Source organism: Triturus cristatus, chromosome 1_2, assembly GCF_964204655.1.
Source record: "Triturus cristatus chromosome 1_2, aTriCri1.1, whole genome shotgun sequence".
NCBI lineage: Eukaryota > Metazoa > Chordata > Amphibia > Caudata > Salamandridae > Triturus > Triturus cristatus.
The window spans coordinates 331,522,670-331,537,023 of NC_140580.1; the positions used below are offsets into that span (position 1 = coordinate 331,522,670).

The 14,354-nt window shown below is 45.3% G+C and overlaps 1 protein-coding gene across 1 annotated transcript in view; it reads right to left on the minus strand.

Moving 5' to 3' along the window:
* Nucleotides 1-14,354, minus strand: part of LOC146867265 (claudin-16-like) — a 193,357-nt gene that overhangs the window by 148,171 nt on the left and 30,832 nt on the right. Inside the window, exon 2 of the mRNA XM_085614872.1 lies at nucleotides 690-825. Within this exon, the coding sequence (XP_085470998.1) occupies nucleotides 690-825 (136 nt within the window). The remainder of the gene's footprint in view (nucleotides 1-689; nucleotides 826-14,354) is intronic.

Sequence of the window (14,354 nt, forward strand, 5' to 3'; positions counted from 1 at the left end):
CTCGTGCCACCCGGGGCAGACCAGACCCCCCCTTGCTACGCCACTGATTAAGGTACGTTTTCGGCCTATTGCTAAGACTGGTGTAATTAGTGTGATGTGAGGGTGGGCATCTGAAGAATACAATAAACATACTACTCACACACATCTTGTTGATTGATATTAGGTAACAAACACATACCTTTGATATAGTCTGATCCTCAGGTGCCGCCGATCTGCTTCTGACATTTTTGGGAGAGATTGTAAAGGTCTACAAGTAGCACTTTGAAGAAATGACCACAGAACAAGAGCATATTTAAATTATTTACAAAGAAATCTCTCTACTTTTACAGAGGGGAGCATCAGTACATTAATTCATATCTACAGCTTGGATTTAGCTCTACCTGTCTAAAAGACAACTCATAACAGTCACATATTTAACAAACTATGTACTTTTCTGGGGTATTTTCAAATGGATCAGAGAGTTACATCAGTGAAAAAGGGTCGCAAATGTCTTGAGTCTGTTAGACATCAGTGCACATTGGGAAACCAGCACGTTGGCTTCCAACTGAGGGTGAGCTACTTGGTGGCAATCACAGCTTCTATATTTTACTGAAGAGGTTCAAGGTAATCATTTTAGCTCATTAGAACACTATTTGTTCAGACACGTTTGCAAATCAGTTTGTAAATGTGTTACCCTGCTGTGGACTCACCAGGGTGATCATTGAGGTAAGAAACTGGAATATCACAAGTCCAAAGATTAGCCATGTTATCAAAGACGCATTCGCTCCACAGTCCGCGGCATCGAGAGCTCAAACCTACAGATGAGTGGGGATCTTTGGCGTCTTGCTGGGATAGAAACAAAATCAAATATGAGGCATTGAATGCTTGAGGATAAGTCACGTGTGAAGGATAAACTTCCGCACATTTTTGCCCTCTATATTTATCACAAACTGATTTAATGATATCCTGTATATGTCCCTCTTTTATTAAGACAGTACAATATGTGTGTACCTTGTTTGTGGTGTTTTAAATACCATAGAGGTCTGTGTTGTAATTTGGATTAGAAACAACTATATTAATAACTTATATAAGTAATAATAGTAATTTTACAGAAGAAAATATCCTTTAAAGAGCCCATGTATGTTTTGAACATGTTGTTGATGGTGATCCTTTGTATTAATTTAAAATGCAGGATACCCTCACACTAAAAACTAAAAAACAGCAGAAGTGACGCTGAGAAGAAAGAATTGATTACCTAGTGGATGGAGAAACCTGCTAAATCTTCAATAGTCTGCAAAGGTAAGTCAGGTGGCTGGCACAGCAAATCTTGGGCATGGTCAGAATCTACATTCTTGGACCTTGTTCAGACACTGTGTATCTTCTAGACTAACAGTTATACTCCTGAACAAAATGTCAATGCTGCTTCACACAGACTGGAAAAAGAATCAGTCTTTCTTTTTTAATAGTCAAAAAGTAATTTCCTGATCTGGTGAGTCGCATCCCCCTAAATTTATAATGGGTCATTGGCAGCTACATGGAAACAGGTGACTAGTTGAAATAAAGGGAAATATACACAAGGCATTTCTCTCATGGAGTTAGCAACTATGCGAAGGCTGCCATACTGAGCTCAATAATCATCTCTAACAATCAACCACTAATTTATTCAGCAATTACAAAATAGTTGTTAAATCATCATAATCCAGAGATATGAGCACAAACATACAGCATCAGTTAGCAAACCCAGCGATCGAAATATATATATATGTAATTGAAAATAATCAATTGATTAACGTGTATCTAAATCTTGAAACATAACAGAATAAATATTTACATGTTTAATTTCCACTTAGCACCAACATTCAAATGATTCTAATATTCAATCTACAAATAGCTGTCTAACAAGTAGTGCTTGACCAACCACCATCCTTTATCATAAACAGTCTTGAAACTGCTGACTAGCACTGACATAAGCAACAGATCTTCAAAAAGGTCTAAATGGATGTACCTCATTTTAGAGAAAGAATGTAGAACACCTGCCGAATAGCGCCAGACTGGCGTAACTAAATTGGGATGCATTTTCAAAATAGGGAAAATTCTGATAAAATACAACAAAAAACGCTTGAAAATGGGACAAGGGAACAAACAAACAGAAGGAGAAAACAGGTTAGGAGAATGGCATATTGAAAAGGTTGGTGGAAGAAGAGGTCCTAAGGTAAAGCTAGGGATAGAGGTAATAAGGGCTAAGTGCTATGCTACAAATAGAGGTAGTGTTACTAGGTTATAGGCTAGGGCACAATTACTAGGAGGGACGTAGAAGTGGAGACAACTACGGGAGATGTGGGAGTAGAGGTATTTTGTAAGCAGGTACTTTGGTACCGGGCAATTGGAAAGGAGTAGAGGCACTAAGGGATGTAGGCAGGGGTAGAGAGCAGGGATTTAAAAAAAACATTTTAGATTTGGATGTAGAACTGGCAGGAGTATGAGGTGGGGATGAAGAGAAGAGAAAAAAAATGTGAATGCATTTTTCCCCTACCAAAAACAAGACAAAGCAAATGTATAGAGGAAGAGGGAGGTATAGCGAATAAGGGAATTTTCATCCTTACAAAGAAAACTAGGAATCTTGAAAAACTGCAGGGAGTTTTTTTACATGAAAGGCATTCACTGAAATGGAGTCAACTTCGTTGGGTATTGCCATTCCTTTTGAAACCTTTATGGAAATAGGTTTTAGGAGATTGTTGATGCAGAATAGGTTTCCTCAAGAGCGTTTTTCTCCACAATTGCATACAATAGGTTTCAACATGGGGCACGAAAATGGGAATAATATTTAAAGAAAATGATAACGTGCATTGACATTTTTATTGCTGCTTTGTCTTAGTCACAGATTTGTATAAAAAATGAATTACTTTTTACAATGGATACATCTCACTGCTAAAGGAAGCAGGCCCAGCCGTGGTGGCTGCACCCGGCCAGTAGTAGTGGGGCAGGGAGGGGGTTAAAGGAAAAAAAAAAGAAAAGAGCACTTTCCTGCCAGTTGGCCGGCCACTGCCTCTCCTCCGTCCTCTGCTTCTGTGTGGCTCAGAAGCACAAAGGCTCCCAGACTCCCCTTAGCCAATCACAACGCTGCTGTCAGCAGCGTGGTGATTGGACTGAGCAATGTGGCTTGGCGCTCAGACAGGCAGGGGGAGCTTGTGCATGTTCTCCACCCAGGCTGTGTATTACAGCTTGGGCGGAGAACATGCTAAGTGCGCATGACTGTTTGGCTGGCCCAAGATGTGCCCCAGCCACTCCTCCCCCTGCTATGTGAGAAGCCCAGCTCCGCTTCACAGAACTGCCTCAGCACGGAAAATACAATGATAATAACAGGGTGTCATTATCCTTATATTTAGTATTTTTTGCAGTGCTAAAAACCAGTGGGCCGATGCTCCTGAGGCCCAGATGAAAATGGGGTCGGAATCATCAAGTCACTTGCAGCGTGTGGGCGTGTGGTCCCATTGCGGTTGGCCTATAATGAGATATGGTTCTGTGTGGACTTGAGAGGGCTAAATAAATTGATAGGCATGCACTTCCAAAAATCATCAAGATGTTTTAAATCCTCCATATTCTGTTGTGTTTGCAACTCTTCATATATGGAATATCACAACAACATGTTGCACCCTTCCTGACCCGAGTATATTCTGTGTGAAAATCCAGAGGGCAATTTTGTGTATGGCCTATATTCTGCTGTGTTGATATTTCTGAGGACCATGCACAACCTGTTTGAGGGCACCCTGCTTGTCAGGGACAGTTATAGGCATGGGAGGCTAAGGTTGTAGCAGAAAGCCCCATGCCAGTGCACCAGTAAGGAGCCCTGTGCTCGAGACTTCTCACAACAGACACTTGGTGGCATTGTCTGCTCTGTTGCCCTTCCCAGCCAATGGGTCCAGCGGCATGGGGCAGTGAATGAGACATTTATGCATCATGTGAATGTTACTATTATATTAAGCTGGAGCCTTTGCCCTTGTAGCTTCTGTTTCTCTGTCTTGCCCTTAACGATGTGATTCTGTGGCTTTAACTTACAGATTAACTATTAAAGACATAGATATGATCCTGTGGCTTTCAACTTCTTCCCTCTCCATACACTCCTTATTCAAGCAAGAGAAGCCACGAAAAGGTGCACAGTAAGTAGCTCATTCTTCCTAAAGATAATAACATGTAATATATTGCAGGCAATGCAATGCTAGCTGTGTTGGGCCAGTATGGGGGCAGGTTCACAGCACGCTTTTTCTCATCACAATGTACCACTTTTTGCCACAGCATACGATAACAATACGCAATGCCCCTGTCAGTCTTCATGGCTAATTATAATTTGTATAATGAACAGTGAACCACTCTGTAAGGAAATGCCTCTTTCTACAAGATCATCACCAAAGTTTTGGACTGATGCTGCTGATTTTCTGACTCTGAGAGTGTAGTGAGGCCTGCTAACCAGACCTCAGTGCAAGTGTTTTAACACATTACAAAATGTATATTGATTTGGCTAACCCCAAGTGGCATAAGCTGACTTACTTTTAAGTCCCAAGTATGCGGTACCAAGGTGTGAAGGGCATGTAAGTTAGAGTGTCCACCCCGGGCTGCAGCTCTAATTGTGCCATCCTGCGTGTGATAAAATACAAAATTGCTCCCAGCCTGCCACTACAACCTACTCATTCGAGTTTGCCATTCAAATCAATTGCAAAGCCCCCACTTCCCTTAACAATATATGCAAGTCTCCCTTACGTAAGGCCCACTGAGCCCTAAGGCAGGGAGCTGTATATTATTAACTGGGACATGTACTTTGATATGTCCTAACAACTAAACTACTAAGTTTCATTTTTGTTGTGGAAAAGTTAGTAGCCCCATTGACTAGTGCAGTGTAACCAGCCGACTTCTCAGTCTGGCTAATTTCTAAATGGGACTACTAAAATGGGTTCTTCAAGGCATAAAATTAATCGTAGCATCACCAATTTGAATTTAATGTTGCCCAGTTTATCCTGTGGCCTTCACAGTTGCTGGCCACCAGACAGCTTTCTGCCCTCCTGGGGAGTAGTGTGAATGACTCCCCAGCTTAGGAACAATAGAAGCCTGCTACAGAGGGAGGTGTTACCTTCCCCTTGCAGGAAGCTGAACAGGGTGTTGGCCCAAAAGGCGAGCTTCAAAGGGTAAGCCGCCTTTGGTGGGCAAATGGTGCTCACAGTTGTGTAGGGCTGCCCCTTAGTTCAGGTATACAGGCAGACGGCAGGAACAGAGAGGGGAGACCAGTGGCCAAACCAGTTTTTCAGTGGATGTGTAGCTCACCAGTGGTCTACCAAGCTCTTAACATCAGAGGAAGAGTTCAGGAATCTTGACAGTGAGCAGAATAGTGCACTCTGAGATTGCTAGATGTTACAACTAGCCGGAAGTCATCTTAGGGCGAGAGGGATCCTGGTAGCCCATAGGCTAGTGACCAAATCATCTCCCCAGGGCATTTTCTGGGCCTAAGTATGGAACACCATGCACCCTTAACCTCAGATCACATCTGGACTGGAGAAAAGACCGAAAAAGGACTTCCCGGCTGACCCCTGGACCTAGCAAGAGAGGTTGCACCAACCGCTGTACTTCAACTGCTGCTCCTTGCAAAGAGGGGACTGTGCCTGTAGTGCCTGGCCCGAGGAAAAGATGCTCCTGATCCCCAGACCAAAGTTGTGACTCCAGGGGCAGTCGATTGACCCCCTGTTCTAAAACCAGGGCCATAAAAGCTGAAGTAGCCTGTTCTGACCAGTCAGTAGCCACTCACAAGTAATTGCCACTGAACGCAGAAGTGTAGCCAAGAAAACCTGTAACCTGGACTCAAATGTTACACCTGCGTCTGCCGGACCCAGGAGTGTCATCAGAGTGTGGATTTGTCACCAAAGAAGGACACTAGCCCTCGCCAAACGATACCGCTAGAACAGCTGTGTGCGGAGATCAGTACGTCAGCTGCACGTTTACTGCTCCCAGAGGACTTTGAGGGACTCCAACTCCTGTGGCCAAAGTTATCTCACCGTACCCGTGGACTAAGGAATAACCCCAGGAAGACCCCTGTCAACCGCACGGCATTCTCAGCATCCTGAATCCACAGGATCAGAACCACTCCATTGGAGTGTATGGCGGTTTTGATGTAAAGTGTGGAACTGGACTGGAGACTGCTTTGGTGACCAGGTCTCTGTCCAAATACTCCTTTGTGGCCGTCCTGACCTACTCCCTATGGTAATTAGTCTCCCAACTCGGGCCAGAGTAGCCATACACAACTCTTTCAAACTTTTCAATGTTTTTTTGTGTTTTGGACTAAAAAGCTGAGATATATAATTTACTTAAAAATCTAAATCTCTGAACCCTTTGGTGAATGTTGCTCATTTTGGTATCTTCAAATTCAAATATAATCTATTTTTATAAATTGGTGTCAGATTTGTTTCGGGTTGCGTGGCTTCCTTATTTCGTAGTTTATTGCTTCTAAATGCTAGCTCCTTTGTTTAAGCCTTTCTGCTCAAAGCCACAGCTACGCAGGTTGAGCTAGAGGTTTTACAAACCCAAGACGGTTGTGTGTGTGTATTACATGGTAAAGTCGCAATACCATACCATATAATACACCACAGTCCTCACACACTCCGTTATTGTAACCTGATGTTGGAGATCCTATCTCACTAGAGAAAGAGTACAGGGTTCGCTCTTCCCTAGGCCTTACTTTTTAATGTCAGGCCTCATTCTGCCTTGGTCTCCTTCCCCATTGCAGGTCTCTCTCCACTGGGTCTCAGCTCTCCACCTATGTAATGGGGTTCACGTTCCTCCCAAGCCTCTCCCTTCCCTTTAGGTCTCATTTTCTCCGCAGGACCTCAGGCTTTCCCTTGCGTCTCCATCTCCCCCCGGATCTTTCTCTTCCGGGGTCTTACTCTTCCATAGTGCCAACTCTATTCCATATCTCATTTGTCCCATCCTTATTTCTCCTGGGCCTTGCAATGTCCTTAGGCATCTCTTTCTCACAAACCTCTATTGCATGGTCTCACTCCCTCCAGGGGCTATGTCATCTATGGGCCCCGCTTTTTCCTGTGGTTCTCACTATCTCCCCTGTGCTCTGCTAACTCTATCTGGTCTAGTAGACTCCCTTCCGGAACCCGCTCTTCCCATGGGCCTTGCTGTTCCACTTGGGCTCTCGTTTTCCCCTGGGATCTATGGTCTCCTCATGGAATCATTCATTCCCATGGATCTCTTCCCCACTCCCTGCCACAATCGTACTGCCCTTGGCTTTACCTTGTTTACCATCAGTCAATTAGCCATGCTTTTTCGTCATAGGCCGTAGTCTTCCTCTGGATGATACTAGCTCACAAGAGCTCACTTTAGCACAGTCCTTACTATCGCATATATATCTTCATGCATTTCCGTGCACAACGAAAGAACTATCGCACAGACTCAGCCCAGGCATACCCAATGAATGTTTTCTTCCAGCCGTCGTAGAAACTACAAACTCATCTAGTTTTCCCCGCCTGCTCCAAGAGCCTCTAAGCTGATTTCTGAGTCCAAAAGATTTTTTTTTCCCTTTGAGAGGTAGGTCTCCATTGTGTTGGAAACATAATTATTTCATGTTGGATCATTACAGCCAGTGGAAGTTCATTCAACAAATTATGCAATCGAAAACAAAAAGATCTGACCTTGTGATTGGTAAACTCTGGGAACAATTGGGAAGCCTTGAGAGGCCTATCTTAGCCAGCCTCTGAGATAGCACTGATGAAGTCAAGCGATGTGACTTGCAAGATTTATGACCAATTCACAGGAATGTAAAAACGCCTATTTTGGAGACAGAACGGCAATGCAAAGATTTACAGATGTTCGCCTGTTAAGTTCCAAAGTGATTACAGATGTTGTATTCCGTATTATCTAAAGCCGGGCAACTACATTTTTTGGTCCATCCCCAAAATAAACATCAATCAATCAATCCTGTAGTCCAGGGGGACACAGTTTAAGAATTCATCACCTGATGAAAAGCTTGGAGAAGTAGCAAAACAAATCTTTTCAAGGTTTTTAAAGGGTAGAAATAGGTAGATGCCCCCTCGTTAACCTGAGATATGAATTTGAGGGTCTCATGAAAGACACACCCTAAATTGTGAGTAGCAAACACAGGAACTGAAGCCATGTTCAACGATTGTGGTCACCAGGGATCTAACCAGGCTGCAAAATGAGCACCAAACATCAAATAGGTTTAAGGGTATTATTCCAACCAGATAACTAACGAAGACATGCATCTGTGAACCCAACCTCCTGTATCTACTGAACTACTGTTCATTCTGAGAATAAAAACTGTAGAGGCATAAAAACAAAATCCGATTTGATCATCTGAGTAAGAGTGGCTACGTATATGTTAAAGAGGGACGGGCTCAAGTTTGAACCGCCAGCCCATGCAGAGGGAAAGCGATATCTTGCATCTATCCCTCCAAATATTATTCCAGCCCCTCACAACTACAGTTTTAAGGTAGACAGCCATGATAGAGTGACCAGCGGTGTTGAACACGGCTAAAAAATCTAACAGAATGACCAGGACAAAAGCTATTTTAACTACTTCAGAAGCTGTGAGGAGTAAAAAAACACAGGATGTAGTTTGATAGTATAGTAGGGTCCACTATCCATTTCATATTACAGAATAACAATTAGATGTCTGATTATAAGGGGCTCCACAGCAGAGGCTGGAGTAGGATTCAATATCATTCAGCTCACTGACACAATCACTGTGAGTAAATTTTTAAGGTGGGAAAGTGGACAAGGATCAGAAGGTTAGCCAGAGCCAGTAGCCCCCAGAGCTCCTTGCCAAACGTTCAAAGTTTCTAACCCTCCCTGCTAGATTATCCTCATGTGTTTATGGACTCCGTTCATTAGGACTTGGCGACCCATTCCTGATCCTCAAAGCCACATGGGACTCCCTGACACAGTTCTACTGCATGGTAACCACAGGCATATAGACTCTCTACCTGCCTGTCCTCTGCTTCCCAGCCCTGTGAACAGTCTGGCCTGGATCTTTAGGATAAGAAGCAGTAGCCTTCACATAGTATATTGATATCTGAAGCAACTACATTAATGAAATAAGGTATCTCACCCAACTTCCGTAAGACTATGTCTGGATACTCTATTCAGACATATCAGCCTGCCTCATAGATGTAGTGTCTTGCAAAGAAAAGATTGCTGGAACTCTTTTGGTTCCTACTGTACCTTGTAGGCCTGTGGCGTAAGCGTTCGAGGGATGAATTGAAGGCAGGCTTAGAATATTGAGTTCTGACTTACACGGAGAGGAATAAAGACGTGTACAGCTATTCTACATGTGAGGTGTGGTTATTGATGAGTACCTGGGCTGGTAGGACACTACAACTGGCAATGAGATAGGGGATACAAAGCCTGTACCAGCAAACTGCTCGTGCAGCCCTGCCAAGTACCACGCATCAGGTGTTAGACTAATGCATTTCAGTGTGGTGGTCCGCATCACCACACTGAAATGCAAAGTCACGTATAATAGGCATAGCACCTGTGTCGGCCAGAACTCTGAGTAGGCAGCCGAAAACCGATTTTACTGCAGCGGGCGGCTCACGTCCCAAAGAAGTGAGTCAGACAGCCACTAGAGTGTATAATCTCTCACTGACTCCAGTGGTAATAAAAGTGTACTTTATCTGGCTTAGTGCTCGGTCATCAGCTGCTGCTTGCCCTGTGTTACAGCTGAAGTGACTTTTGCAGTCACACAGTCTCATTCTGTGTGGTTCCATCTAGGTGTCAGCAACGAGCCAGCTACGCGACCTACTATTTGAAATAATAGCGCCGGCTGTCAGCTGTAGTGCCTGTTGTGTGTCACACCCTAGTGAGGCCTGCATGGCCGATCACAGCTGGCCACGTGAGCACACATAGCCGCTCGTAGAGCTTTGTGGCCTACTGGCCATGGCCTTTCAAAGCCTCTGCAGCTCCTTGGCAGCCCACACTACATCTCCCAACTGCAAAACCTTTCCCCCCGTGGAGAGAGAGAACTTTCGGGGATGCACTGCTGGGGCCACCCGAGTTCACCCTCCTACACCACCACGTAATTTCTGCTGCTTTGTAGCAGTTTTAAGTTCTATTAAGAGTTTCTCGATGCTCAAATGGGTGTAATTTCAAATATTTATGTTTCCCTCGTCCTCATTGCTTGATTTTACTCGTGAGGAAGTGTCACTCATAGTGTTTGAATTCCACTCATAATTACACTGAAATTATGAAAATGTCACACATAAGCAATCTGAAATCTTGGCACCTATACTCGCGCATGCCACATGTGCCGCAGTTGAAGTGCAGAATCGAAGATGGCACTGGTGCAATGCCAGCCTGTGTAAAATGCTTGAAGATAAAGAAAGCAACATTGAAAGTCTACATGTCAGTGGCCAGGAACTGAATGAAACGGATGCAAATAAAAGGTACTGTGCTATTATGTAAATGTATGCGATACACCATACAGAGTAAGAACGCTAAAGGCGGATGCAATCGGGTTAGAAAAGCAACACACAGCAATAGTTCAGTACAAGTAAAACTGAAATTCATGTGCTATGAAGCAGAGATTAACCAAGTGTTTGTGAAGAAACATTTAAGCACAAAGCCAACCAAATATAATAACGTTATCTGTTTTCATGGACTAGTAGTGTACAAGATATGTCTACTTACCAAAGCGACTAAAGAGGGTAGTCATAACACAGCGTGCCGTGGAGCAGCCCCAGAAAGAAGGTCGGTGTTGTGTTAGTGCAGTTGTCCCCAAACGAAGCAGCCCACCACCAAAGCTGCTGTGTGGGGGCTAAGAACTAACCCTGGGCGTAGTTTGTGGAGTTTTGCTACGCGGAACTTCGCAAAGTTACAAAATAAAATATGCGAAGTTCCGCGAGTGGCGGAGTGCAGTGCGAACTGCAGTTTGTGCTGGTATTCCTGCAGCTCAGGTAGAAATTCTACCCGAGCGGCAGCTCACGCTTGCGAACTTACCGATCGCAAAATACCGTTCGTGATCGCGAGCGGGTAAAAACCTCCACTGCACATTGTGAAGCTGAGTTTTCTGCACCCAGCGAGCTCCATGGAGTGCAGAAAACTCCGCAAACTCTGCGAATGGAGCGAAGTTCACCGCCAGGCCTACTAAGAACAACTCCCTAGATTGCCATCAAGCGAAGGGCTCCGATGGAGAGCCAGGGTGAAATCCAAGCTCCAAAAGTCATTAAAGCTGATCCTGAAGCCAGCACATCACAAGGCGCTAGAGAAGCTTTGCTTGATCAAGCTCCTCGCAAGCTGCCTGAGAGACCACAACTGTCCACAAATGCATATACGGCAGCTGCATTCTTAAAACCACCATCTGCATTTGATACTGCCAAAAAACACAATATTAGCAATAGATGGTCTGCATGGATAGAGACTTTTGAAGATTTCATAGATGCAATAGATGAAAAAGAGAACTAAGAAGATTATAAACTATCTGAGGAACATGGCTGTTGAAGGAGTGAAAGAAGCCATGAAAAAGATAACACAAGATGGTGAAGTGACGTACGATCAAATCAAAACAACCTTGAATGTCAAATTTAATCCAGTTCCAAATGCAGATTATGAAAGATACTTATTCAGTCAAGAACATCATAGACCAGGGGAAACCATTGATGAGTTAGTTGAGAGACTGGATGTTCTGGTGAAGCATTGTGAATTCAATTCATCTAATGAGGAGGAAGCTACCCTCCTCAGAGTAATAAATGGATGTCTGTCAGATTCCTTTCAACTGACAAATTCTAAAGGAAACTCTGAGCTTACAGCAAGTCCTCAAGGCTGCTCGCGCTGAAGAGCAAGCTGATCATCAAGCAACTGACATGGAGGCCGGAGGCGCCCAAAGTGTGTCAGTCATGAGCATAAAAAGTAAGCCAAAGTACTAGACCCAGGGACACAGGGCGATGTTTCCACAGAAGAAGAAAATGTGTTACAGATGTGGACTTTCGTTTCCATATGAAAGTAAACATCCAGCTGTTGGACAGATATGCATCGGCTATAGTAAAGCGAACCATTTCGAAACGACTTGCAAGGCGAAGAGAAAAGTAAGTGCATCACAGCGTGAAGACAAAATGCTGACCGAACGCTACCTCAGCGATGTTCTATACTCTCCCTTAGGTCAAGTGGTCACATCAACTGAGGCAAATCAACATCAAACAAAGTTGATCATTGTTGGAAACCGGGCAACCGGGTTAGCAGTCACCAGGTTCCCAGCACAATGGTAGCTTGGCTCGAGCGGTTGGGGGTCAGGCAACGTGTTAAGCGTACGTCACACCCTCACAATATCCATGCGTTCATCCGTTCCAAAAACGACACTACACCGTAAAAATTATGGGAGACAAGTTGAAAATATATATATGTCTTTATCTTATTTTCTCTTAGTTGCAGGTTTCATTACATAAATACAATACAATAAGATTTTCCCTTAAAAGAGCAGGTCAAATAAATAATGCTACTTTGGAATTTCAATAAATAGGTTCAGGTCATCATTAAGCAAAGAATAAATAGATGTGCAATAAATACAGACGGCAAATAAATACAGTCAGACAATAAATACAGTGCAAGAATAAATTAGTGGACGACAATAAATAAAGCACCTTCAATAAATAAAGTAAAGCAATCAATGACAGTTACAGATCAGATCACTTTCATGAGGTAACTTGGTCTTACTTTGCCCATATACAGCTCTGGGTCATTTGGGTGGCAGGGGGGTGTCCCACCTAGATTGGTCAAGGCTGGGGCCTAAGCTGAGGCAGAACAAGGGTAACCTAAAGATCTGGCCCTCCAAACTACACAGCCCCTCACAGATGTCAATGCACCAGTCTTAGTTCACCCCTGGCACTCCCAGGCTGGTTCTAACACCCCTCTAGCCCCTAGAATGGTCTTTTAGGGCTACACGGGGCCTCAGACGCCCACTCTACCACTTACTGCCCTTTTCACGATGATCGGCTCCGCTCGGCACCGTGTCGACGCCGTGAGGCGGCTCCGGATCGATGACGCTGGGCGGTCTCGACTCGATGTCGCTGGGCGGTCTCGACTCGATGTCGCTGGGCGGTCTCGACTCGATGTCGCTGGACGGTCTCGACTCGATGTCGCTGGGCGGTCTCGACTCGATGTCGCTGGACGGTCTCGACACGATGTCGCTGGGCGGTCTCGACTCGATGTCGCCTTCCGGCGTCACAGGGACACGGTCTCCCCGCTTCCGGGTGTCTCCGGAGTGCGATCTCCACTCCCGACCTCCGGCGCGCTTCACCTCAGTTTCCGGCGACTCCGGTGGATGGACTTCACTCCCCCGCCGACGCCTCACCTCGACCTCGGGTGAATCTCCACTCGACCTCCGTCGCCTCTCCACGACCTCCGTCGGCGCCCTCACCTCGACCTCGGGTGAATCTCCACTCGACCTCTGGCGCCTCTCCACGACCTCCGTCGGCGCCCTCACTCGACCTCTGGCGGCTCCGGGTACAACGTCTGCTTTCCGTCAGCGCCGCTTCTCGACCTCAGGCCCCAGGTCTCCAGGCTTCTCGACGTCAGGACTTCAGGAGGACACTGCTAAACAGGTCAGGAGCTTGCTGTTCTTCCTCTCTAAGGCCTGTTCCAAATATTCAGGTCCTTAAGATGGTTCTTCTGGTCTTGGTCCCACACAGGGCTTTAGGCTGGGCTTGGTCAGTAGGGACTAGCATCAAGGGTGGGTTTCTGGACCCCACTCCAAGCACTGGTTTCCACCCCTGCTGCCTTACTCCGACCTCCTTCTATCTCTGTACTCTCTCTTCTCTAGTCAGATGCCAACTGCCACTCTGAGATGGCCTCCCAACATTCTAAACTGCCTCCCACTGTCACAGGGTTCTAGAATGTTACAGAAGGTTCTAGAAACCTCCAGTGGGTTCTGGTGATGTCACAGGTGACAATGGGTGGCCACCATTTTGTGTCTCAGGCCCTCAGACAGAAGTTCCAGGGGTGAGGAAAATGGCTCCCTGACCCTGCATCAACACTAAAAAGTCTGGTGGTTCCCAAAAAGGAAAAATTAGGCAGAAGTGGGACAGAATAAATAATGATGAGGAGGGACCACCCAAAGGGCTGACAGGTCTAACACGCGTCCCCCCCAGCTGAAAGTGGGGAGAGCTACCCAACCCCTTGGGAGTTCTCATCACTAAGGCGGAAATACCTTGAGAGACCGTCTGCATTGGCGTGGTCCACTCCAGGCCGATGTTCCACCTGAAAGTCCATTCCCTGTAGGGAGATAGACCACCTTAGCAACTTGGGATTCTCCCCCTTCATCTGCATCAGCCACCGAAGGGGTCTGTGGTCGGTCTGAACTAGGAAGTGCAAGCCAAACA